This window comes from Vigna unguiculata, chromosome 4, assembly GCF_037176805.1.
Source record: "Vigna unguiculata cultivar grain cowpea cultivar isolate G323 ecotype 2 chromosome 4, ASM3717680v1, whole genome shotgun sequence".
NCBI classification, from domain to species: Eukaryota; Viridiplantae; Streptophyta; class Magnoliopsida; order Fabales; family Fabaceae; genus Vigna; species Vigna unguiculata.
The window spans coordinates 1,975,416-2,002,024 of record NC_140795.1 but is presented as its reverse complement, the minus strand read 5'-3'; the positions used below and the strand labels follow the sequence as shown (position 1 = coordinate 2,002,024).

Sequence of the window (26,609 nt, the reverse complement as noted above, 5' to 3'; positions counted from 1 at the left end):
AATTAAAAGTCTTACTGTTAATTGAAGAAACTACAATTTCTTGGACCCATTAACAAAAAAAAGAAGACAAATGATAATTATTTTGATATTAAAACGGCTCAATGTATCATATATTGACCAAGACAAAAATCACCATGTATCATGTTAAAATAGTTAGAGATTATTACACTTCACAAAAATGAACATAAAGAACATTCAATATATATGAAAACTATTGTTTTACGTTTATGGCAAACCATCCTCTGACTTTATTTTCTCAAAAATCTAGGATTTTCAATTGTTCAAATAACAAATAGATGTCACCATCATAACCATATTTTCAAATAACAATTAGAAAACTAAAGTATATGTTTGAATATATAAGGCCAAAAATAGAATTATCATTTCTTGAGGAGGAAACAAAGATGTACAAGAGATAAAAATGGGGGGCTATTGTTATACAGGAAACTAAAACAAGTTTTTTTTTTATTGACGAAGTCAACAACCACAAAAACGTAATTTCACTCGGCATTTTCCATATCATTTCCATGGCATACAATTTTTCCAACTCAGTTCTCAGAATTAAACGAGGTTCATTTTCAACTGCACAAATGTGAGCATGTCTCTAACTCATGGTTCATCACAGAACACCTACAACCTGAAAATGGACCACCCAAATGTCATTGAATAGAAGTTTCCTTTAAAACAGAAAAAACTATTACAAATGTTGCTTCAAAAATCTTTGATGGTTTAACAATATTCACTATACGGGTATTTTTAAATTCAATAAAAATAAACTAAAGATAACAATTAATGTTTCCAATCTCCATAAGCCTGATAGTATATTAGTCTATCACAATATTGGTTATTGTGAAACACCAACCTCTAATGGGTTTTTTATATTGTCCTTCCACCGTGACAGGTACTAAAAATTCAGTAGAAAATCCAAATTCAACTTCTATGTATAATAAATAACTTTTTGTTTCAGAAATTACACAGTTGTTTCACCAGCCCTCCCAACCAAATACAACAGTGACAGAGACACAAAGAATAACAAACAGAAGTACATACATAAATATTGAATTGCTTACTTACACTTATAGGACAAAATTTGGGGTAGCTGAACTCAACTCCCTGTAATAGGTCTTCGTTTCACCACCAAATCATCAGCTGAATAGTAATCAGCTATGAGTCGGTACATATATGACGGGTTGTGCCCTCCCCTGAGAAGTAATTTATTTCCAGTCAGGTGAGTGCAGAAAAGGAAACTGATTTTCCAATGGCAAAGAAAAGGAGGTTTTTCCAATCAATTTGGATCTAACTTACGTGTCAGTAATAAATAGACTAACGAATTTTGGCGGCACATAATCAAAGGTTGGATTGACAACATGAAGAGACCCAGCACCGCTTGCAGAATCCATGCAATCTGAGAATTCCCCAAAGTCAAGTAGCTCAGATGGGGATCTCAGTTCATTCAGTAGGACTTCAGGATTGTGTGGATACAAAGGACACAACTGTAAACAAAATATAGCAATTTTCAGCAAATGACAAAACGATTTGGTAACTGAGATGATGAGGGAGATCACAAACTATTTTTTAAATGGCATCAAAGTTTCCTTAAAACAAATTAATGGAAAGCATGGGGGTATAGTACATTATTACTGATATTATCACAACTTCGGACTTTGAACTTAATATCAGTAATATTATCGAAGTTTCCCTAAAAACAATTAATGGGAAGCATTGGGGGTATAGTACATAATTAGTAATATTAATGGAGAAAACTAATTCATTATTATCATCATATAAATTATTTTCAAATTTTCAGAATTGCAAATCTCTACAAACCCCACATCACTAGGTCAAGAGTTTAAGATATCTAGACTTGACTTTGATTGGCGCTCAGTACCTTCATTTTCAAATAATGCAATTTTTTTTTAGATAACTTCTCGAAACTAGTTGAAATGGAATAATTAAGGTCCATTTTATACATTAGAATTTACACCTCATCAGAATAAAAAATTCAGTAACATTATTTTAAATTAATGGCTAAAAAAATTACAAGCTATTTCGTTTTGATGTATATTTTGAATATTTTGCATTTATATAAATACATTCCCAAACCCCAATTTGTATTCATCTCTTCCTCAATACCCTGCTGATGACTAATACGTTGTCTAAATAGCCTAAACATGGACTAACATGTAATTGAACATTATGGATTGACTATTCATAGCTCGTAAACTATTTCTATCATCCATTTTGGGTTAAAGAACAAAAAGATGCAAAAGATAAAACTAGTGTCGTGGATCCATATAAATTTTTACTTGAACTATTATACTTTTTTTGCCTGATATTTGGTTCAGAAGAATTGTTTAGATATTCATTTTGAAACTTCAGTGAAACAAATTCAAAATACTACATTGATTATGTATCTTTTTATTCTGATATTCAAATTTATAAATGTATAGGCTGTATGTATTATCCAATCCATTAACAACTAATTCTCGAGTCCATATGTGCAAAAAATAATTCATATTCTATGCCTCACCCATGAATTTCACAATAACCTGTCGTCCTCTTTACAAATTAAACACAACAGGAAGTAAATTATAGAAACATCAGAAGTCATAAGAATTCTTGTTTCCTAAGAACATGCCAGATGCGAGGGCACAGAGATATTACATGTTAAGAACTCACCTTGTGACTCCCAGCAAGTACCACAAATGGAACAGCATGCCTTTGAGCTGCAAGTGCAACCATATTTAACCCAACTGGGGCAATAACTCCACCATTAGCCATGACAGCATGAGCTCCAACTATAACCTATAAAATGGCACGTTCAAATCAACTTAACTTCAGTACAGGAGTCTTAATTGATTCCAAAATTTATGCCAGGATTTTCACATACCATGTTCACTCGGGAAATCAATGCAAAAACGGCAGAATCAGAAATTACTGTGGTTTGTAAGCCTCTGGAAGCCAATTCTTTTGCAAGGATATGTCCTTGATATCTGATTGCACACACAGTCGACATTAAAAATGGTCTAATGGAATATTTAAACAACTTTATTGATAGTAAGTCACGATCATTCCATGCAAATGTTGGATAGCCACTACTACTAACCTTGGGGCACCTTCAGCAACAAAGACCTTAAATGATCTTTGCTTTTCCTTCGCAGCATAAAGAAATTCCAAAACTGTTTTGGAGCTGCCTAGCGTTAAAATTACCTCACTGAAAAATATGCAAGTGTCAGTGGAGGAGATAAGGAAAAACAATACAAGACTTTACTCTATCTAAACAAGAAAACGAATCCTAATATCAAGACATGATAGCTCAAATCAAAAGAAGAACCATTGCCTTGGTTATTTTAAGATACCAAGAATATCCAAAAATAAATAAAAAATATAAGGAAAACGTATGGACCAGTAGTGTAGATTAAGAAGGGGTTATTTTAACAAGTGTTTGATAAACTCGATCATATGAATAATAACATAAAAGAGTTAGTTGGAACCTTCCTATATAGTTGGACACCTAACATGGGCACTGCCTGTAATACAATGGTTATAAATAACAACTAACGGTTTAGTTTGTGATTATTCATCAGAACATCTAGAAATAAATATAATGTACTGTTCGATGTTAAGGCTTGATAAAGAATAGTCGACTAAGGAAACAAAATCTTTCAATGCTCCATTAAGAGAATAACTCTTGGATGTCGGAACCATTTATACAAATACCCATTTAAACCAGAACAAGACTTGGGATTGCTCCCGAATAAAATTAGCAAGACTACTGGAACATTGTCCACTCAAAACATGGTCTGTAAATATATAAAAGTTTCGATGCAAGTTATTCAGAGTCACAGAACAATTCCGATTTTGTAAAGCATGTATAATATGTTTTCAGACAAGTACTTTAAAGTATCTAAACATAAACAATATATATTTAGACTATTTTCATGGGAAACACACTTGTGGTGAATGTGCTCCACTGCCTGCTCAGCTATTTGTTCATAGCAAGTAGATATGTCTTGAATAAGTTCATTAACTGCTTCAATGACATCATGCTTCAACTTCCGAACTCTTGAACCTTTATCAATAGCTGCAGAAAAGGAAAACAAAAAACTCAAACAAAAAGACATGCAACTAAACACCAAAACAACAACAAATATTTCATCATGAAATGTCACGCAAGAAGGAAACAGTATTAAAAATTATTCGCAGGGATCAACAAAATAAATAGACAGCAAAAAGCCAATCAAGTATTCTAATATCGTTAAAAAAATTGAGAAAATGAGAATATTTTACGCATCAGCCAAAATCATCAAAAAAAACAAAATCTTTAGTCTAGCATGGATTTTTGCATTCAAAAGGAAGAAATAAAAAAATGACCACTTTATTGCATTTAACCATGAATGACCAAAACCCTTTTTTTATTAAGAAGCAAAAAGAAAATATCTTGAAAATATTATAAAAGTTATAAAAATCTCAATAGTCAAGTGTCATCCTCACATCTACTTCTCCCGTCAGATTCACCCCCGGAGGAAGATGTGTGGGGAGCGGCAGCTGAATCAGATGTATCCTCTAGAAGTGTTTGTAGTGACGGCGGACGTAGTGTACTTCTAGCAGCGGCTGCTACAGCAGCAGCAGATAAAACAGGATTTTCGTCTCGCACCTCATCATCTTCATCGTCACTTTCAGCTGATACCCCCAAACCAGCCATAGCAGCTGTTGCAAGGGAAAGATCCTCTTCCCTTATAATGTGCAGAACACGCCTCACAATATTTCCCACGGCTAGCTCTGCAACCACATACAGTACATGTCATGAAAGGCAAACAATAAATCAATCTTAAAATTTGCCAGATCACAATAGACTTCTGCATGAGACTGATAGGGGCACAAATACATTTGCTTGAATTTGAGGGCAAGCTCCTTTGCCTAAATATAAAACAAATTTGATTTTTCACCACCTTCTTCCATTCATGGTGGTGGTATTTAAACTAATTACAATGGCCAGTCATTGGCTCTCCACCATGGTAGCAACAGGAAAAGGTATTTGCAACATGCAAAATGAAATAAAAGGTAATTGACAGCTGTAACAAACTTCTCTACTGACACTTAATGAGTCATGCACCGTCAATCCAAATCCTTCAGATGGTTTTGCTTCTTTGATCTTCTATTGGGCCTAGCATCTACCTAATGAGTATGCACCATCAATACAAAGTACATCCATAGAATTTGGGTTAGCATCTGACTCAATCTCAAAAGCTAGTTTATGGAATGAGTGATACGTCCCACTTACACTATTTATCATATGACTAGAGAATGTAGGATCTCCAACCACTCCTCTCGCACCAATGACTAGACATATAAAATGTCAATTCTGCAGAATTGGACATCTGCAAGCGGCCTAATAACAACCATTTAGGATATCCAATCTTAGTATTTGGATCTGAGACTAATTCAACTAAAAGTCTAGTTTATTGAATAAGGTTGTTCCCACTTATATATATATTATGTCTCTAACATGCATATTTATAGTTATAAATACACTATAAAAAACAATGATCTTAACATACCAACAGGATTGGCAGCAATAAGCTGCTCCCCTACAGCCCTTACTGCATGAATCAGAGCTGTGGCCTGGTTTGTGTGTGGCACCCGCTGCTGTGATATCACAGACCGGAGCAACTCTGCTGTGAGCTTTGCTGTGGCCTGAGAACCTTCAATTTTACTAGCATCACTCAGCAAAATAAATAAATAAGAAATCACAAATAAACAATATATAAATAATAAATCAAACTCGCACACAGAAAATCACAAAAACAGTTCATAAACCTCGGAAGTCACATGATGGCTCCTACTGCACCATTATTGAACTCAAAAAAGTATCAGAGGAGTAAGAAATTACCGTTTCTTAAGCTTGTTCACAAAATCATTGACAAGGGTCTGAACGTCTGGCATTTTGGGCAAACTCAACCTGAAAATAACAATACTAATAATAAGAAAAAAGGAATAAGGGTTTTACTTTATGAAATACAGATAAAAGGGTAACCTAAAGTACAATTACAATGTCAAGGGTTTTCAATTGGAATTGGAACAAGGGTGTTTGCGACAAAATAATAGAGAATGAAAGAAAAAGAGTACTGAATGTGATTCGCAGCAGTGTCCGCTGAACCCAGATTTTCTGCAGTCGAGAATTTAACGAATTCACCGGTGAGTTAATTGTAACCGTTGGATAAAAGTCCACGGATCATAATGTATATAGTAAATCAGACTTCAAATATGCATCCGAAATCATAACCGTTGATCTTCATCAAAGGATGTTAGTTCACAATCGTATGGATAAGATGTAGTGAACCCAGTTTCTGTTGGGCTTTTTCGTTTCATTAGTGGAACCCAATATTCCAGGTTCGGATCCAAATACCCATCATAAAAAATTAAATGGTTTAATTATAAAAATGTAATGGTATAATTATATTTTAAGTCTTTATTTTTAATTGATGTTTTATAGATTTATATTTGAATTATATTTTTGATCGAGTAGTTAATAAATTTATATTTTTTAATTAAATTTCTATTGATATGATTGCTATATTATATTTAAGTTTTTCTCACATTTTATTTTAATATTTTATTATAAAATTATACAATTATGAAATTATGGAATTATAAATCATAAAATAATAAAATGATAAATTTATATAATTGTTGTCAAATCCTTCTCTTCTAATCTTTGATCTAAGTATACCAGCCAACTCCACACTCAAACAAAACACTTTTCACTCACACAAATTTTTTCTCGGTTTCTCTTCCAGACAGTTACCTCTCTATTCTTTCTATAACTCTAATCCTTCTCCTTCTTTTGCAATCAGATTTTGGAGAAGAAACTCCTGCAGAGCTCCCTGTTGATTTCACTCCCAGCTTCCTTCCTCAAGTAAGTCAATCCTCTTATGTTTGGTTTCCGTTTTGCTTTGAATTTGAAATTCTATCTTTGTTATGGGATTAATCATAGGTTCATTCTCTTCCTGTGTCCTGGTGATGTAATTTCTTAGGTTGAATTGAGGTTTCTACCCTTACTACTTGAGGTTGATTTCACCAAGCTTAACATTAGTAGAAAGGTAAGAGGAGCTAACTGATTTTCTTGAATTTCATATAGAAATCATTTGGATGACTTTGATTGCATGAATTTGTGCTTGATTGATGCTTGGATCACCTGTTTGTGCTGAATTGGAGTGTTTGGTTTGAATTTATGGGCTCTGCATGTGAAAACAAATTGGGAATTTCCACTGTGTGAATTGTCGCCTAGGCGAGCGAGTTTTGCTTGAGCGAGAGGCAATCTCGTCTAAGCAAGAAAGCTTAGCCTAAGCGAGAATTTGCTCGGTTCTTGGGTTGCTCTCTGTTTTGATTCTCACTCAAGCGAGAATTATCCGCTTAGGCAAGGGAACTCTTTTGTCTGAGCGAGACCTTCTAGCTTGAACGAAAATCACTGCAGCAGAGTGTTTGTTTTCCTGTTTGAGATGGATGAAGTAATACCTTAAATGTTAAAGTGTGAATTGGGATAATGATATGCATGAATTGATGTTTTGACAAACATGAGTGGTTTAAATGTATAAATTGGATTATGAGAGATGTGGGTAGCCTAGAATTCCAATAGAAAATTCTAAAGGGTATGTTTTTAGTGTATGTAAGGACATGAGGATTCACTGTTGGGGGTATCCTAAAACTCCAATAATCATTCACGTTCAAGTAGAGCAAAATGGATTATGTCGTGACAAGTAGCGGGAGGTCCTAGTCTTTGGACTTGATCAAGTCTTAGACGAGAAGAGGACTTACCTTGTGAGTACCTCTTGAGACCAAACTCTGCAGAGTTTGGGAACCATCACAGGTGCAAGCCACCAAGAGGTCCAATATCGTTTACATAATCCGAATGATCGAGTATAGTGTCATTTATTTCTCCCGTGTTATTGTAATTTAAGTGATTTTTGTTGGAATTATGGAATTGATATTATGTTTATAATTGAATTGTATGTTTCTTTTAATCATAGTAGCTTACCCTTTTTTATTGTTTCTGCGTGTTTTGTGTCTGGGTTCTTTCCTTGCAATGATCACTATTGTGTGAACAGATAAAGATGCAGGTGAAGATACTCCCTTCTTGGATAGGAGTTAAGACAGTAGGATAGGGTTTTCGATAGTAGTCTATGTTTTGTGTTTTGATTACAGATGAAACTTCCCGTTAACTCTTTCCTAGTATAGACTATACATATAGTTGGTATTTCTATAGTTATTCAGATGGCTGTATTAATACTCTATATTGGCTTATTCCTACTAGGGATGTCAACGGGGCGGGTAGGGTACGGGTAGTAGCTCCCCCATACCCTACCCGTTAGCTAAATATCTGCCCCATATCCGTACCCATATCCGTCGAGTATCCGTTATGCGGGTACCCGTATATTTTTTTCATATCTACGGGTATCCACGGGTACCCGCGGATATTTACGAAATTATTTAAAAAGTAATTATTTAATCATAAATTCAAATAAAATAAAATAAAATACATCACTGTCATAAATTTTAAATAAAGTTCAAACAAACTCAAGTCCATACAAGTCCAAATAATTATAAAAATAAATATAAAATGACGTTCAACACAATGAAAATTCTTTAATTAGTGTTTTGATCAACATGTCCACCTTCTCCAATTGATTCCTGAAAAATAATCAAATAATAAACCTCAATTGTCACGTGCCAAGTATTCTTATTTTGATTACATCATTTCACAACAAACCATAAATGTCAATCTATATAGGGCTTGATGTATATGCCCAATTTCAAAGAAGGAAGAGAGAAGAATGTCAAGAGGTGTACTTGTACCAATACGTGAAGCTAGAAGAATGAAGACAGAAGACAAGACCAGATATGCAGCTTAGAAATAAATAGGTCAGAATATTTTTTACTAATATATATATATATATATATATATATATATATATATATATATATATATATATATATATATATATATATATATATATATATATATATATATATATAAGGGTACTTTTGTGAATTAAAGTTTAACGGGTACGGGTATCCACGGGTACGGATACTATGATACCCGTACCCGCCCCATTAACATGCGGGTATCAAAAATACCCGTACCCGTGGATAGCGGGTATCCATTTTTAATATTCATTTCCTACCTATTGCGGATTTTATCCACGGATACTCGCGGGTACGAATATTTTTGACATCTCTAATTCCTACTATTTGTTTTGTTTTATTATGATATGATATTTTATTTAGTAGTGTAAAAACTATTAAATAGAATGTTACAACCGTTAAATCACAAAATTATATAAATACAAAATTCTTATATGGAATTAAAAAAATATAAAATTGTTATTGTGAAATTATAAAAATAAAAAATTATAAGTTCACAATGTTCTCTTCATGTATCACGATGTAGTATAATAACACACAACTATAATATTCCTATAAACTCAAAAGACTTAATGAGTTTCGTGAATTGAGTTACGGTGACCACTTTTAAATCTAAATCAACTATTTAATTGAAGTTCCAAGGAGTATTTTGAAATTATCAGTTTCCGCTTCTGAGTAAATTCTACTCTACATTATTTTTTTAATAATTTTGAAATAAATTTATTTGATGTTGATGATTTTGTTTAATATTTTATTTTAGATTTAATTATATTTTAGTTTATGCAATTTAAAACATGTTCATAAATTTTGCAATCTAAAAAATCAAAGTATCGGCACTTTTAACATTTTTAACACCTCCATAGTGAAGCAGAAAGAAACTATGAAGTACAAAAAGCAATTGTTCTCATAAGACATTTAACTTAAACCAAGCCCAGAAAAGAGCGTCATGCAGATTACGAATATATATCCAAAAAAAAAAAAAAACATGGCAGTGACAAATAATAAGTCTCAAATAAAGGGGTCAGGGGTTGTTTGTTATTTAATTTAAATTTACCAACTGTTTAACTTAAAATTTATGTTAAATGTTAATTTATATTCAATTCTGCAATCATATAGTTAACCCTCAACAAACAACTTAATAATACAATACACTCTTCTATGTAATTTTCTTTATCTGCTTGGTCCATTACTTCTTATTGGTGCGTGTAATTATATTAAATATTTATAAATGTTATGTTTTTAAAAGTTTAAGTGAAATCTAGATTTGAATAAATGTTTGTAAATCTTCCAATCATTTCATACATGATTTTGTTTAGATGAAATCATCATTAAAAAAATTCCATGTGTTAATGTGTGAATAATTGGATTGGTTGAATTAGATGTAAAGATATGAATAACTATCCGTGAATTTTTCAATATTGGTGCAATCCATAAAAATTAAAACTATCATACCCAACTTTAGTTATTACATAGGTAGTGAGTTATAGATATGTATATCGGATACAAAACATATTTTATATTTTATAGGTTGATATATTTTTTTTGAAAATAATATAATATAATATCTAATATATGATTATAGCAAAATGTATAATAATTTTTGAAAATATAATAAATATATGATTATTATTGCATCATTCCAAATCAAAACTACATATACTAAAGTTGTCAACGAAAAAAATATAAATTATTATCATCATAAAAATATTATTATTTTATAAATTAGACATTTCATTTATAAATATGTATATAGTATCTTTAGGTGTCATATACAAATATGTGACCCAAAATAAAGTATCAATATCTTTGATGAAATTTAATATGTTTAACAATAATAAAAAAACATTCAAACCATATATATATATATATATATATATATATATATATATATATATATATATATATATATATATATTTCAATTGAAACCAATTATGGAGTCCAAAATAAAATCAAACAAATTTGTAATATTGTGGATTAATTCAACTTTTATAGTTTCTAAATAAAGTTTATCACATCAAAATAAAAAATATTGATAGCGAATGAATGTATATATCACTTTTAAGAAACAATTAACAAAAATAAAAATATTGACTAAAAAAATATCAAAAATATGTTATTGTTATGAATTTAAATATATAAAAAAAATATTTTAATATTAACAAAAATATATTCTTTCAATCTCGTGAAGAAATTTCTAACAAATAATAGCTGTGTGATCCATATAGATAAAAATGCATAGCACAAATATATGTTAATTTTCAATGAATTCATAATTTAATCTATGATAAAAAAAAATGCAAAAAACATACCTGAATTTGTTATTAGAAATTATGTGATGATAAGATTAACTACAAGTATGTAATCTTCCAACTATACCAACTATATAGTGTCTTAGGCTCCTTTTTTGTTATATGAGGAGAAAACAAAACCTTATAACTAAATAATATTATATTCTTTATAAATATATAATCATGTTTCATGACAATTATATCCTTTCGTAAACTTAATATTGATATATCATTTTATAATTTTAAACATTCAGACAATGATCTAATACATTTTAAAAAATCCCAACATCTACTTCTTGTTTTCTCTATTTGTTATTATTGCAAATTATTGCAACATGGCCAAAAATATTTTGTATTTTCTTTTTTGTTTTTTAGATTTTTTCTTTCCAAAATTTATTATTTTGAAGTAAATTAAAAACTGATATGCATATAAAGAAGAAGTTGATTGCTTTAAAAAATGTTTAAAGTGGTGAAGTGATGAAAAGTAGAAGGATATAGTACTTTATTTGATGTTGGTGGTTGAATATATGTTTTTCTCTTTTGTGATGTGTTGGAGTTGTCCCAACGGTGGAAAATTGTTTGAGACATCTTTTGGTCAAATCAACGTCGAGAATGGCCATGTATTTAAGTCCACTCTCGTGGCTCATGTGTTTCTTCCTCTTTGCTTTCTTTGTGGAATTTTTTAGCCAATTACATTTTTTTTCCACTTTTTTTTCTTCTTATTTTCTATATCTACAAACAAAACTTTCCACACCTAACAATACACTCCTTCGTATTAATTCACTTTTTCTAAATTTGAAAAATTATAAAATTCATAATTTTTGGAAAAGGTTAAAATAATTTTCTATTGTCATAAACATTTATTTATAAAATATGAATGTCATTTAGTTCAAGATTAACGGTAATTTTGGTCCTAAATTATAAAATATGTTTTTGGTATCTTAACCTTCAATGAATTTTGGAATTAATTCATTTGAAAACTTTAGACCAATTTCATCATTCATCTTTCGAAATACGTGAATTTAATCATTTTAATCAAATTTTGTTAAGTTTATTTGATATTACAAACGTATTTCATAATAGTATTTGATTTAACATCAAAGCAAAAATGTGTCAACAGTATAAACAACTCAAATACAATTATGAAATGTGTACGAAACATCAAATAAACTTAACAAAATTTAATTAAAATGACTAAATTCACATATTTCGAAGTATTACGGACTAAATTGGTCCAAATTTTTGAAATAAAATAATTTCAAAATTCAATTAAAGTTAAATGACAAAAACATATTTAACTCTAAAATAAACACAAGTAAGAAGATTATCACGGATTTTTCTATTTAGTTTAATTATATATAATATAACAACAAAATAATTTACTTATAAGTTAATTCTAAGTTTTGAAGAAAAAACTTCAGATTTTTTAAATCATAGAACTCCCTATACTATTAATGTGTTGAAAATGATGTTAAAGGGTCCACTTTGGAATCATTGAATAAGCATCCAAAGCAACAATTTCAACTTTCTCTTCAACCACCATCTTCACCCGCCACTCACCCTTTCCCGATTTTAAATTATGTTTATTTTTTTATGAATTTGAACATTTTCAGATGAGCTTTTTTACTTTCTTTTATTTATCGAGTATTTAAATTTTTTTCTTATTTATTTTATTCCGTATAATTGTTATATTGTTTTGACATTTTATCAATTACTTATAGGTATTAAAAATATTAAATCGTTACTTAATATTAAAAATATTAAAAATACTTATCAATATTAAAAATATTGTTATATTGTTATATTAAAAGTATATAATTGTTATTTATTTTTTATAAATGACCTATTCAATAAATTTCAAACAAAACGGTAACACGTGTTATAAAGCGATGCATTTTCTAAAGATCGAAAAAATGTGTTGCTTTTTATTTTCAATCTTACATTTAAAAAAAAAAGAAAACTATATATATTGTGAGAATTTGTTTCTAACCAACATTTTCATGCCTAAAGGTTAAGAAATGAATTATATAATAAGAAAAAAAATGATGAAGTACATTTCTTTAATTTTGCTTTCTTCTTCTTAGTCAAAGTTTGGCAAATGCAATAAATCGGTGAACCAATAATTGATGCAACAGGCTGATATTGACAGGAATTTAACTTATTTGGAGAGAATTATTACAGTCACATAAACAATTGATACAATAGGGTGATAGTTTAAAGTAATTCAAATTATTTATTAGAAACATGTGGATTAAAATTTTAGAGTGACTTTATTTTTAATTTAAATTTAATTAAACTTTTAATACGTTTAAGGTAATTCACCATCTTTTTTATTTTATTTTTTACCAAAAAAGTTAACTAAATGATTTTTCTTTTTTTGCATTAAAAAGAGGAATAATGATATGTGATCAGCATTATAAGTGCGAAAAAGAAAATGGTTGAATTGGAGTTGACTATTTTTACGTGTCCTTATTAATATTGGAAGGGGATTGTGACGCGTATATAGAAAAACAACTATTTGTCAAATACAACAATATTTATTTGATATTTAAATAATAAATTTCTCTATACAGAAATATTTAAAGATAAAACTCATTACTATCATTTTATTAACTTTCACATAAATCTAAATGAGTTTGTCTTCTTAAGCGTGTGCTTAACAATAAGATAACAGTCAAAACATCTTAAAAAGAAAAATAGTACATGAAAATATTAAACAATCATAAATTATATATTATAAGTTAAGAAATTAAGATGAGTATAAAGTCTTAAACCCGTTATCTTAAGATTTAAAGATGAGAATGATGTCATGATATTTTATATTTATTTTTTCATAATTTATAGGTACTAAATTTTCACGATTTTTTTTAAAAAAATAAAAAAGTGAATAATTCTAAATACGTTATAAAATAAGTGAATGATTCAAATAAATACGTTATAAAATACGTTATGTTTATTATGTTAATGATTCAAATAAATACGTTATAAAATAAGTGAATAATTCTAAAAATTTAAAGATTAGTTTTCACAAACCTACTCATACATAGATAAATATTCCAATGTAAAGAAATTTATACATAGAAAGAATAGGTTAGAAATAGTAAAACATGAATAATGTATAATTAAAAGAAGATAAATATAGACTTAAATACCTTTTTGATCCTCAGTTTCGTAGTGTTTGTTGCGGATGGTCCTTATTTTGACAGAATGTTTAAAATGGTTCTCATACTTGTTTATAATAATATTCATTAATTAAAGGGGTTAAATATGTTTTTGGTTCCTTAACTTTTAGTGAATTTTGGAATTAGTTTATTTCAAAATTTTGGACCAATTTAGTCTCATCTTTCAAAATACGTAAATTTAGTCATTTTAATCAAATTTTGTTAAGTTTATTTGATATTTTAAGCGCGTTTCATAGTGTCTGACAATATCAATAACTCAAATATAATTATGAGATGTGTACGAAACATCAAATAATTTAACAAAATTTGATTAAAAGGACTAAATTCACATATTTTGTAAGATGAAAGACTGAATTGGTCCAAAATTTCGAAATGAACTAATTTTAATATATGAAAAATATATTTTAATTAAAATTTATGTAAAATTATTAATTTAATGGATGCTAAAAATATCACGCGTATTAAGTGCACGCGTTGGAATGCGAGTGAGAGCGAGTGGGGACAGTCATTGTCTACTCCTATAGAGATGGACAAAGAATAATATATTTTAACACACACGCAATCGCATGACGTCATCTTCTTGATTTTCCTAACATCATCACTCACTTCTCACACGTCATCTTCCAACCACTCTCCACTTTGCTTCTCTAATTTCCACGAATATCTAACTTTCTTTTATTCTTATTAAAGTACTACTTTTCCGATATTTTAATATAATCACGCACCAAATAGAAAACCATTTAATAAAGTAACAGAAAAACTTAAGGATTAAGAGAAGTTTATGAATAGTTTATTTTATGATTAAAATATTTCTTTTTTTACTAAAAATGTATTACCAAACATGTAACTTTTTATGAATATAACACTGACAAATAGTTGCCTTATAAAAGTAGAACAACCAACTTCATACCTTTTAAATGATCATAACATATGTTTTTTAAAATATAGCAATATTTAGAGTTTAGTTTCTTGAAGAAATTTATTTACTTCTTGCTTCTTATCATTTCATTTATTTTCATCCTTGTTTTTTTATTTTAATTTTTAACATCAGTGTTTTAATTCATGTAATATGTTGATCGATTATTTCCAATCTCTACTGTTTTTTTAAATGAATAGAACATTAAGAAAAATAGGAGTAGATTTCAACGAAATTAAACCTATCTATTATACTATGATTATGATCAGAAGTTATAATTTACTTAAGGAAGAAACTCTTATAATTATTTGGGTTAAACAAGTGATGAATTTGTTTTCAAGTATTTTTCTTTAAGAGATCATTTTATTCATAGCACAATTTAATATTGTGTAGGGACATTTCTTTCCTGAATTTTTTTTTTCCATGTAAAAATTCAATTTTTACACTTTTTTTTTCATTGACTAGACTTTAAACAGTAACGTTGAAGATACAATTTATTCAATGGGCTAACAATCAATCTATAACATCAATAGTTATGAGTGGAGCTCCAACATTCTATTTTAGTTTAAGAGAAGAAAATAAAAACATTTTTTTTAATTATATTGGACAAATAATTATAGTTTTAATTATTTATTTTTAAATATTAATAAGTTTTAAAGTATATTTGTAATCTCCCTTGTGGTTTTTATAATTTTTTAGAGTCAATTTCTATAATTTTTTCAATAAAAAACAAGCAAGAATGATAATTATTGCTAAATTAATTATGATTTTTAATTATGTTCACTATTAAAAATTCTCATATTATATATAATTTTTTTTGTAAATTTGTTAATAAAATTTGTAAGAAAATACTTTTTTTCTGTTATTTTTTCTAAAAATATTAATTGGCAGTTAATTCCTTCGTGAGTAATTATTTTCTACAAAATTATAAAATTCGCAAGTATTTTCTACAAAATTTGTTGCGAAAAGTGTTTTATAGAAAATATTTTGCAAAAAAATTGGCAGCAATTTCCTGTAAATTTATTTTTCATAACAAAATTTATAAATATTTCCTACAAAAAAAATTTCAAAACAAAATTGGAAGAAAATATGAGTTTTTTTAGTAGTGACTTTATAATTTTTTATATGAATTTGTAAATGTTTTAGATTTTTATAAGTTTTATAGGTTGAGGAGATAATATTCCATGAGTATGAACATTTGACTTTGATGTTTTTAGATTTTAAAGAGTACTAAATTAGTAAGGAAAGTTCATAAATTATTTTAGGGTTAAGTATGTTTTTAGTCCCTGAACTTTGGCCCAAAATTGGAATTCATCCCTGGTTGAAACTTTGATAAATTTTGGTCCCTAAACTTTAAAAATGAATGAATATAGTCCTTTTAACCCAATTTTGTTAACTTTTTTTTAGGTTTCAAACGCATTTCTCAGTAAATATTGGAGTTGTTTATGCCGTTTGACACATTCTCGGCTTAATATTCACTCTGAAATGCGTTCGAAACCTAAAAAAAAAGTTAACAAAATTGGGTTAAAAGGACTATATTCATTCGTTTTTAAAGTTTAGGGACCAAAATTTATCAAAGTTTCGACCAGGGACGAATTCCAATTTTGAGTCAAATTTCAGGGACTAAAAACATACTTAACCCATTATTTTATTTTAGTTGATGGAGGTGATGGGAATCAATGCTGTTTTGCAGTGGTACCTGATCAAACATGCATTCCACGTTGTTGTATTTTAACGTTGTAAATTTATTAATGTAAATGTTTCCGTTAAATTAACTAGAAATTTAATGTATTTAAGGTGATATCGTTGAATGTTGAAGGACATATATTGTATTAATGTTATGAAATGTTGGGTTAATTTGTTAAGTTTTTTTTTCTTTCTATTTTATGATGTAAGTATGGTTTTTAATGTAAATATGTTTAATAAAAATTAGTTGGAGTATAAAAAGTTGTAATCATAATATATTGGAGTATTTTCAAGTTGACGTGTAATTACATTTTTATGATAGTTTTGTTTAAATAAATACAATAACAAACTTTTAGATGATTTTTATTTAAGTGAAATATTGTTTTTTCAAGTAAAAAGTAAGATGAAATAATTACCTTTTTTAGAAGGATATTTTTAAATGAAGGAGTAGTTTTGTAATTTAAGCGAAATCATTGTTCATCGAATTAAGAACTTTGGTGACTATTTGTAGATGATATGAAATATTGTATGTAATATTGATAATTAATTACATTATATGAGTATTTAACTTATGAGTTTTAATGAGACATATAATTGATAATGATATAGTAAGTGAGATAAACCAATATATAATATGTAACAAGTTAATAAAAGTTTTATACACAAAATTAAGAGTTATCAATATTCATCGAAAATGCATAAATTATACTGTTATAGGAGATTGTAAAATAAAATCTATATTGAGTAAGGAATATTTTTAATTATCAAATTATTGATATGTGTTAGTTTTTCATTCAAACCTACCGTTAATATTTTGACATTTGATAGATGATTACTTAAATTAATATAATATTGATTATATCATATGTAGGTAAGATACTACTGCTACAAAGTTTTAATATTGAAGAAAAAATACAACAAGATCTTATTTGAATATATATAATTTTTTTTTATAATGTGGATTTATATCCTGTAAAGTTTTATGAGTAAACTTTAAGGATTTCTATTCCTAATTTATAGAAAATATCGTCTTTTAGGTCCGAATAACAGATGGAAAAATGTCTACAAAAAATATTATGAGTCAAAGTCAGTATGAGATATGAGACTCAGATGTTAATGTAAACATGTAAGCATGTAATTCGTAAGAATGTCTTTTATAGTAGGGTTCATAAACCTTACCTAGTCGGACTTTGAGTTTGTTGACTTAATTACCTGTTAATCATAAAGAGTTAATTAACATTAGACTTATCTTATATGGGGGATTATATTAACTTGGCAAGACGACCAATTCAAGTGCATGATGTCTTGCAAGGTTGACATGTAGCCGACCAAATCGTATATGAGATGAATTCTCTAGATGTGTAATCCTCGTAGCTTCCCAGACTATGTACTCTGGGATACCTTGGTTGGGTAGTCCCATCAACCCCAGGGCATGCACCATGCACCCTTGACTGTGTATCTTGTTTGTGCACAACACAAAATATTTATAATAATTTTAAATAATTATTAACTATTTTATATTGTTATACTGGCATGTAATTATAATATATATATATATATATATATATATATATATATATATCAAAAAGTAATTAACAAAATGAATAAAAAATCATCTTCTTATATAATCATTCGATGTTTTATTCTCTCTTAATTTGAAGCACTCATATCTAATGCAGTGTGAAAAGTTGCTTTTCTTCACATTGAATACAAATATACTAACATTTAGGGTTAAATATTTGTTTGGTTCATAATTTTCATTAAAACTCTTTTATAAATTTTAGCATAATTTAGTCATTTATCTTTAGAAAGGTGTGAATTTAGTCTTTTTAAACAAATTATGTTAAGTTTATTTGATGTTTTAAACGTGTTTCATGATAACATTTGAATTATTTACACCGTTTGACACATTTTCGCTTCAATACTATCATGAAATATAATTGAAACGTTAAATAAACTTAACAATATGTGATTAAAATGACTCAATTCACGCATTTATAAAGTTGAGAGACTAAATTGATAAGAAAATTTAAACATTAACTAATCTCAATTTTCACTGAAAAGTAAGGGATAAAAACATATTTAATTTTAATATTTAATATATCTTTTTATTCAAATTAACTTTGGGGTTATATAATTCAAATTTTGAAGAAACAAACTATCACAAACAATTAAAACATGAGAAATGTACTAATTAATCACACATCAACATGAAAAGAAAAAGCTAGCTACGACAATAAATCAAATTTAAAGCAGCACCTTTTTTTTTCTTCATACATACCAAAATAAATGGTATAATTGGTCAATAGTCCTCCCACGTTACCCACATGCAAACACAACAACCAAATCCACAAACAAATCAAACAATCGCACCAACATATATAATATTCATAACAATTATCTATTTCAATATATAATTTAATATATAACAGATATTTCATTTAATATATATTTTTAGTCTATAACAAAAACAATATATAATAAGACATCTATCTCATCATGTTTTTATTTTATTCACTCTATGAAATCAAAACTCTACATAGTTCTATGTGTTTCTAATACTGTTTAGGGTAAAAACAATTTTTTGTAGCGTTAAAAGTAACATACCATTTATAGGTATATACGTATTCAATTTTTACTGATTAAAAATAATAATAATAAATATATTTTTATCAACAATAATTAAAGATCATTTCTTTAAACTATTAGAAAAGATTGTGCATTATTATCTTTACAAATTGTGAAAGTCATGTTACATTTTCTTCAATAAATGAATGTTATATTATAATTTATAATGATGATTTTTAAAATGTCGGCCTTTCTCTCAAAATTTACAATGACTTTGTTTAAAATAATTCATATAAAATATTGTATGTCGTATGAAAAATGTTATACATGTCTATAAATAATATTGTACATGATTTTCGTAAAATTTACTAACAAAATAATTTATAATTTAACTTAAGGACTAAAACACAATATTTTATAAAAAAAACATATTTAATCATAAATAAATAAAAATATCAAATTATAATTAAAAAAAAACTTATAAATTATTATATTATTAAAAAATAAAATGTTAAATAAAAGATTCTTTGAGAGGCATGATAGTGGTTGGTGATCTAATAATTATTGTAAGTCAGTACTATTTTTGGAGCCATTCATTGTCCTCATTTTAAGTAATGGCAAATATATAAGTTACTTTTTATTTTATATTTTTAAGTAATTTGATGGTATAACATTTCACCGCAAAAAGATAGAAAATTCACCGAAAAGTGAAAGCATAGGTTAATAATTTATTTAAATGAATAGTCTTGGCTTGGGACTGTGCATAGACATTACTTTATATATTATATATGTTCATTGAAGAATAGGAAAAGTTGAAGTCTTTATTTTCATCAATTGAATTCATATATCTTCGGATGGAGGAAACAAAGTCTATGTAGTTCTTGTTAATTCTGATTTTTTCTTTGTGGGATCTGAGTCACCATCATCGTCATGGAAATGGAGAAGAGGAAGAACAAGAGGGTCACCAGAGTGGAAGAAGAAGGCGAGAGAGTGAAGAAGAAGAGGTTAAAGGGTGAAAAAGAAGGAGAAGAAGATGGTGTTGGTGGTGGTGGTGATGGTGATGGGATTCCCACGGAGGAGGAGGTGGAGGAGTTTTTCGCCATACTGAGGAGGATGAGGGTGGCCGTTAAGTACTTTGACGACAAAGGGAGGGGCGGCAGGGAGTGGCGGGAGGCGCTGGAGACGGCGGAGCTCGCGGTGGACCTCAGCGAAGAAGCCGACGGCCGGCAAGAGGGTGATGACGGCAACCCAGAGAAAAAGCGTGGGGAGGTGGCTAACGTAATTGAGGGTTTTGACTTGAACGCCGCGGCGCCGGAAGCCGCCGAGGGCGGCGGGGCGTAGATAATTGTTGGCGTGTGGAACGCACGCGCTGCCGATGTAACCGCCGGACATTGAAGGTTTGGGTTGCCTTGTTTTCTCCGAACAAGAAGGAAAACTGAATCTACACGTCTCCTCCATCTCTTTGTCTGTGTTCTCTTCGGAGTTAATTAGGTTTTAATTGTAATTGTAGTAATAATATAGGAGATTAGCATGAAGTTGCTTTTAATTAGGAACATTTTTTTTTTTATCTTTTTTCGATTCTCACCTTCCTTAATCTTAAATGGAACACAAGTTTGTTTTATTAACTGTCGTCTTTTTTTCTTTCTTTTTCTGCTGATGAAGAAAGAACACATTTTTCTTTCATCTCTTTGTTCATAAATGTCCCCTCTTGCCCATATGAAGAAATTGAAGGATCCCAATTTCTCTTAATGTGTTTTCCTTTATTTAATAAGAAAAAAAAATCAAAAAGTTTGTTTTTTTTATTTATTTATTTACCCGGGACATTGAAGCATTTTGTGGAAGAAGCTTTTACTTTATGGAGTGTGGTGATTGGACAATGAATAATGAAAAAGTAGCATGTCATTAGGTTAGAAATTATACATAAACAAATTGAATGCAAGTGTTAATTTATAGGGCGATGAGTTATATTAGATTTAAAACTTTTTTTTTATAAATGTATAAAAAAAATTGAAGAAATAATAGAAGTGGAGGAAGTGGAATGTGATTTGACTTTTATAATTGGTAAAATGAGTTTAGATTAATGGAAGAATTGTCCAAGAAAGAAAAAAGGGTCTTTGTCTGCCACAATGGAGATTTTTGTTCATTGCATCACATTGTGCCATCTTTTTCAAGTTGGGTTTGACAAGAATGGTGGTGGGGTTGCTAAAAAATGACCATAAAATAAGTCAAATTGATATGATTAGTGTTAATCAAAATTTCAATTCAATGCTTTGATCGAAACAAATATCAAACTTCAGTTTATGTTAATGAGGCTTTGAAAAAAAATAGAAGTTGGTATGTATTAGTTTGAATGGTGAATTTGAAGGAGAATTGGTTTATAATTCAAGAAATAAAAGTGGAGTTATAAAAGAAAATTGAGAAAAGCTAAAGTGAAGAAGTGTAACGGAATGTAACAAGTAAAGTTGGGAATGTAAAAGGAATAAAAGTGAATGCGTAAAGTCAGTGAAAGGATTCATATTGATAAAAAAAGAGCTAGCTAGTGTTCAATGTTACAAGCAATTGCTTTTTGAAAAGCAATTTCAGATTAAAAGAATAGAAAAATCATTTACAAGCTTCCTAATTTTTATGGTCCTTCATTTAAGTAAAAGTAGGACGCAGACAATGCTTAGTTGTATTACTATTTTCACTGCATCAAAAATTTCTTCACTTAAATGAAAATATGACCGTAACTAAATTAAAATTTTGTTCTATTTTTACTTCAACAAAAATATCATAAATAAGTTTCTTTTAGCATACCTATCAATCCCAAAAACAACTTTTAAAGTATTTACCCAATTTCAATATAAAATTTTGCTTCTTTTATAGAATTCAATATTTCTATGGTTTTAAAATATTAAATATAACCTATATTCTGATTAAATCAATATGTATAACCTATATATTTTGTGTACCATCAATTTTCATGCATTACATACAACAAACAACTATTATATTGTTAAAAGTTGGATAATAGTTTTTCTTACTTGGATCAAAGCCCATTGGGAAGCCCATTGGGCTCCTAGACCCTGTTATAACAAGGAGTTCAGTTCTGTTGATAATGTAGAATTTACATCTTCTAATTCAATGTAAACACATGAAGTTATGCAATTTACAAATAATTTTTTTTCAATATATAATATATGTTTCTTAAAATCATGTTCTCAAAAAATTATTTATAAATTCTGTGCTGAATATAAAAAATGTGATATTCCAAAACTCTTTTTTGTGATAATCTTTACATGAAAAGCCCAATTGGACTTTCCCTCAGTCCATGGCCCAACTGGATATGAAAATTTGCACTCTCATATAGAACTGGGCTTTTTTCTGTTGTTCTCTGCCCTGATTCAAAAGAACCTATTTATAGCGTTGAAACAATCTTTACTTTGCGTTTCTTCCCTTATAAAAGTGATTCTAAATGGTGGAAGTGATTATTTTTAGTCTGTTTCTTCCCTTCGGTAATCACTTATGTCAAAATTTATTACCAAACAAGATATTTGTGCGTATTTGATTCTGTATCAAAATATCGTAAAATTGGTTAAAATTAATTTTCTAATACAGAATTCGTATATGTTGGATTTTCAAAATCAACTAAAAAATAAAAAATTCATGTTAAATAAAAAATATCTAATTATCGATTTTATATTGGAGAATTGATTCAACTGGTCAATGACCATATAAATATATTTCATATTCTTGAATTCTAACTATTTTTTTCACTTAATTATGACAAAATAAACTTTTATATACACTGGTAAAATAGTCTTGTTAAAATAGTCTTTAAAACTATGTTTTAATGACTAAAATAATCGTTTACTATTAATATTTCTTAATATGAAAAATTAGTTTTTTTTTTTCCTTATAGCGAAAGCTTCATCTAGGTTTTCATTAATATTTTAAAATTTAGACTTAATAGCAATGTGAAAAGTGGTTCACAACTAGACCTCGACATGCCATGCATTCAAACACAACATGTTCATGCCTTCATACTTAACATGTTGCTTCCATTTTTTGTTTTTTAAGTTTAATTCTAATATATGTCGATGTAAATATTTTACACGATTAATGAATTTAAATTATTTTAAAAATTGTTTTAAATACTATTTATAATTTGATATGAGTCTAAAATATTGTATTATATGTGACATCCCATTTAAATAGTATAAATTATTAAATAAAGCATCGCATAATTATAGGAATAAGAGAGTCATCAGATGAACAATATACATAAGGATTTTCCATTACAGTCATCCGAGAAGTACTTAAAAGAAATTGAGGCATATCTATCATACATGCCTCTAACAAAACATAATCCATAGGGGTTCAACATTTATACAAAAAGCAAAACTTATAGAGCAAGGAATAACAAAAGGCACTAAGGTCATAAAACTGCTCCCAATAGCCAAAGGTGACAGGGTCCACTACACCGCACCACTGTTACCATCAGGTCCACCTTCAACGTTTTTCCCATATGCTCCCACCAACAAGGTGATCATCGCAAAAGAGAAAACAAGACAAACACAACACGAAGATTAAAGGGTAAGCTAATGTAAAATATCTTTAACAAATTATAGAGCATGTACAAGGCAAAACAAGTTATTAACAATTAAATAGAAAACACTCAGATCATGTGAGAACAATCAAATGCAAGTTACTACAACTCGATATCCGGATCATACTCTTGATATAGGATTCTAAAGGAAGTATGCACCTGTGTTGGTTTCTAAACTCTGCAGAGTCTAGACTCAAGGGGTTATCACCCAACCACACACAGGGTTAATCCTCTATTGTCTTGGACCCAAAATGTCCCAAGACTAGGACCTCCTGCCACTCTCACCACATTAACCATTCTGCTCTATGTGAGCGTGAACAGTTATTAGAGTTCAGGATACCCTCTTTTATCTAGACATCTCCTATATCAAGGTATACACTAACCACCATCACCAAGAGTTTCCCTTAAAACTCTTTTACCAACAATTTTCACATGTCATCTCAAGTCTCATGCCAATCCACCACCAACCAAACAAGTCATGTTTTCCATTTCATACTCAACATAACAAGACTTCATTTAATCTCATACAATCAAGCACAACACACAACCATAATTCTTACACCAAAATTTGTAAGAAAATTTATTATCACAAAACCAAAATCATTGCAGTAATGCATGACACATTTCTCAAGCTACAGACATCTAATCGAAGATCCAACCGGTCAAAACATAAAATAGAATGTTATGAACCACGTGTCAAAATTTGAGCTCAATCCAACGGTTAATGAGTCAGAAAAGTCAATTTTTCTAAAACTGCGCATATTAGAAAAATACACAGTCGCCCAGCGAGCCAAGGAACTCGCCCAACGACTGTGCGACGCATCAGAATACGAAAAAAGACGTCAAACATCACAGTTTCATGAATATTTGAACCTCTATCTCAAAAATATACCAAAACTAATGTTTTGCAATCATTTAAGCATAAAACAGAAACGAACCACATATTTCAAAAACGCAAAAAAAAAAAAACTAGCTTCCCTTACCTTTTTAGACGCTAGCAAACACAACAAGTCTGCAACTAAAGAACACCACCGCTCCAAGAGCTAGAGCAGTGAGCTGAAACATGAAAACCATGACAAAACAGAGGTAGGAGGTTAAACCCTAACCAAACCAACGTACCCAAACGGTAAAAACGTGAAGAAAGGACCAAGGAGTTTCAAAGTTCGACTTACTTGGAGGTAGAATGAATTTTGACAAGCTCAAAAATGGAAGGTTTCCTGTGCCCTAGTAGAGCTCCTACTTCAGTAGAGAGAGGGAAGAGAGAATGGTTTCTGGAAAAAGAGACAAAGTGAGAGTGAGAGGGGCTGGACAGGGTATTGGGGATCCCCTTCATGGCCTGGCCTTGAGCCTACGAAAAGGCTAGGCCCAAACACATATAAGATGAAAAAAAATGGAGTTTACATTATAAACCGTAAATAATTATTTAGTATAAAAAAATATTCAAACATTTCGTATTTAATATAAAAATCAATTTCTTAATATATTAGTTCAATAATTTAATTCTTAATTTTTTAAAACTTTGTTAATGATTAATAGAACTAAATATATATATATTTTTTATCATTAACAATCATTATCTATATTCATTACAATAAAGAAAAAAATTAGCATTGACATAAAAGTTAATGTTAATATATCATTAAAAAAAATGTTTTTTATTTTTCTACCTTTTAAATTTAAAGTTCTTGATATTTGTTTTATTTTATTTTATTAGCGTATTTTTAATAAATATATAAATACATGTAACAATTATTAATGTTAAATACGTGTTTATGATTAGTTACTTTAAATATCAACAAAGTTCAATTAAAATTAAAGGAATAAAATATTTTTACACTAAAATCTTACTATATTTTTTATTACTTAAAAATGTTAATAATTATTTAGTCAATTATGAATAAACTTTACTTTTTGTGTATCTTTAAATATGTGTATTGGGCTTGCTTTCTGAGTGATTTTTTTATGTCAACTTTAATGATTCCCACAGAACAATTCGAGGTGACGTAAAGATTAGAAGCATTCATTCTCTTGCAAAAGGAAAAACAAAAGCAAAGTACTTTCTGCTTTTAAATAAAACAAAACAAAATAATAATAATAATAATAATAATAATGGTTAAATATATTTTTGGTTCCTTAACTTTTTAGTAAATTTTGAATTAGTTCATTTCAAAACTTTTGACCAATTTAGTGATTTATCTTTCGAAATACGTAGATTTAATCATTTTAATCAAATTTTGTTAGGTTTATTTGTTTAATCAAACTTTGGACCAATTTTGTTTATACTGTTTAATACAATTTTGCTTTAATGTTAAGTTAAATACTATTATGAAACGCGTTTAAAATATCAAATAAACTTAACAAAATTTGATTAAAAAAACTAAATTCACATATTTGGAAAGATAAATGATTAAAATTGGTTCAAAGTTTCGAAATAGACTAATTTCAAAATCAAAAT

At 28.7% G+C, this 26,609-nt stretch overlaps 2 protein-coding genes across 5 annotated transcripts; one reads left to right on the top strand and one right to left on the bottom strand.

Annotated features, from left to right (window-relative positions):
- Positions 1-330: 330 nt before the first annotated feature.
- LOC114180336 (uncharacterized) lies at positions 331-6,244 on the bottom strand. Of its 4 annotated transcripts, none has more exons than XM_028066632.2 (11): positions 6,130-6,244; positions 5,894-5,962; positions 5,562-5,716; positions 4,495-4,782; positions 3,955-4,084; positions 3,107-3,214; positions 2,891-2,993; positions 2,680-2,805; positions 1,306-1,493; positions 1,075-1,202; positions 331-637 (listed from the first exon to the last, which is right to left on the bottom strand). In XM_028066632.2, the coding sequence occupies exons 2-10, from the start codon at positions 5,944-5,946 to the stop codon at positions 1,106-1,108; spliced, it is 1,248 nt and encodes a 415-aa protein (XP_027922433.1). In that variant the 5' UTR covers positions 5,947-5,962; positions 6,130-6,244; the 3' UTR covers positions 331-637; positions 1,075-1,105. The 4 variants fall into 4 exon arrangements, with proteins under 4 accessions (XP_027922433.1, XP_027922432.1, XP_027922434.1 ...); XM_028066631.2 differs by having other exon boundaries at positions 6,053-6,196; XM_028066633.2 differs by having other exon boundaries at positions 6,047-6,147.
- A 14,102-nt stretch (positions 6,245-20,346) lies between these two features.
- Positions 20,347-21,191, top strand: LOC146886622 (uncharacterized). The gene has a single exon (XM_085672327.1). It carries the CDS (start codon positions 20,497-20,499, stop codon positions 20,905-20,907), a length of 411 nt encoding a protein of 136 aa, XP_085528453.1. The 5' UTR covers positions 20,347-20,496; the 3' UTR covers positions 20,908-21,191.
- Positions 21,192-26,609: the final 5,418 nt, after the last annotated feature.

Coding starts and splice junctions, on each gene's coding strand:
- LOC114180336 (XM_028066632.2), bottom strand. CDS start 5,946: ATGCCAGACGTTCAGACCCTTGTCAATGATTTTGTGAACAAGCTTAAG. Junction 4,783..5,561: donor TATTGCTGCCAATCCTGTTG/GTATGTTAAGAT, acceptor ATGTGGTTGCAG/AGCTAGCCGTGGGAAATATT. Junction 1,494..2,679: donor TACTTGCTGGGAGTCACAAG/GTGAGTTCTTAA, acceptor TTTTGTTTACAG/TTGTGTCCTTTGTATCCACA.
- LOC146886622 (XM_085672327.1), top strand. CDS start 20,497: ATGGAAATGGAGAAGAGGAAGAACAAGAGGGTCACCAGAGTGGAAGAA.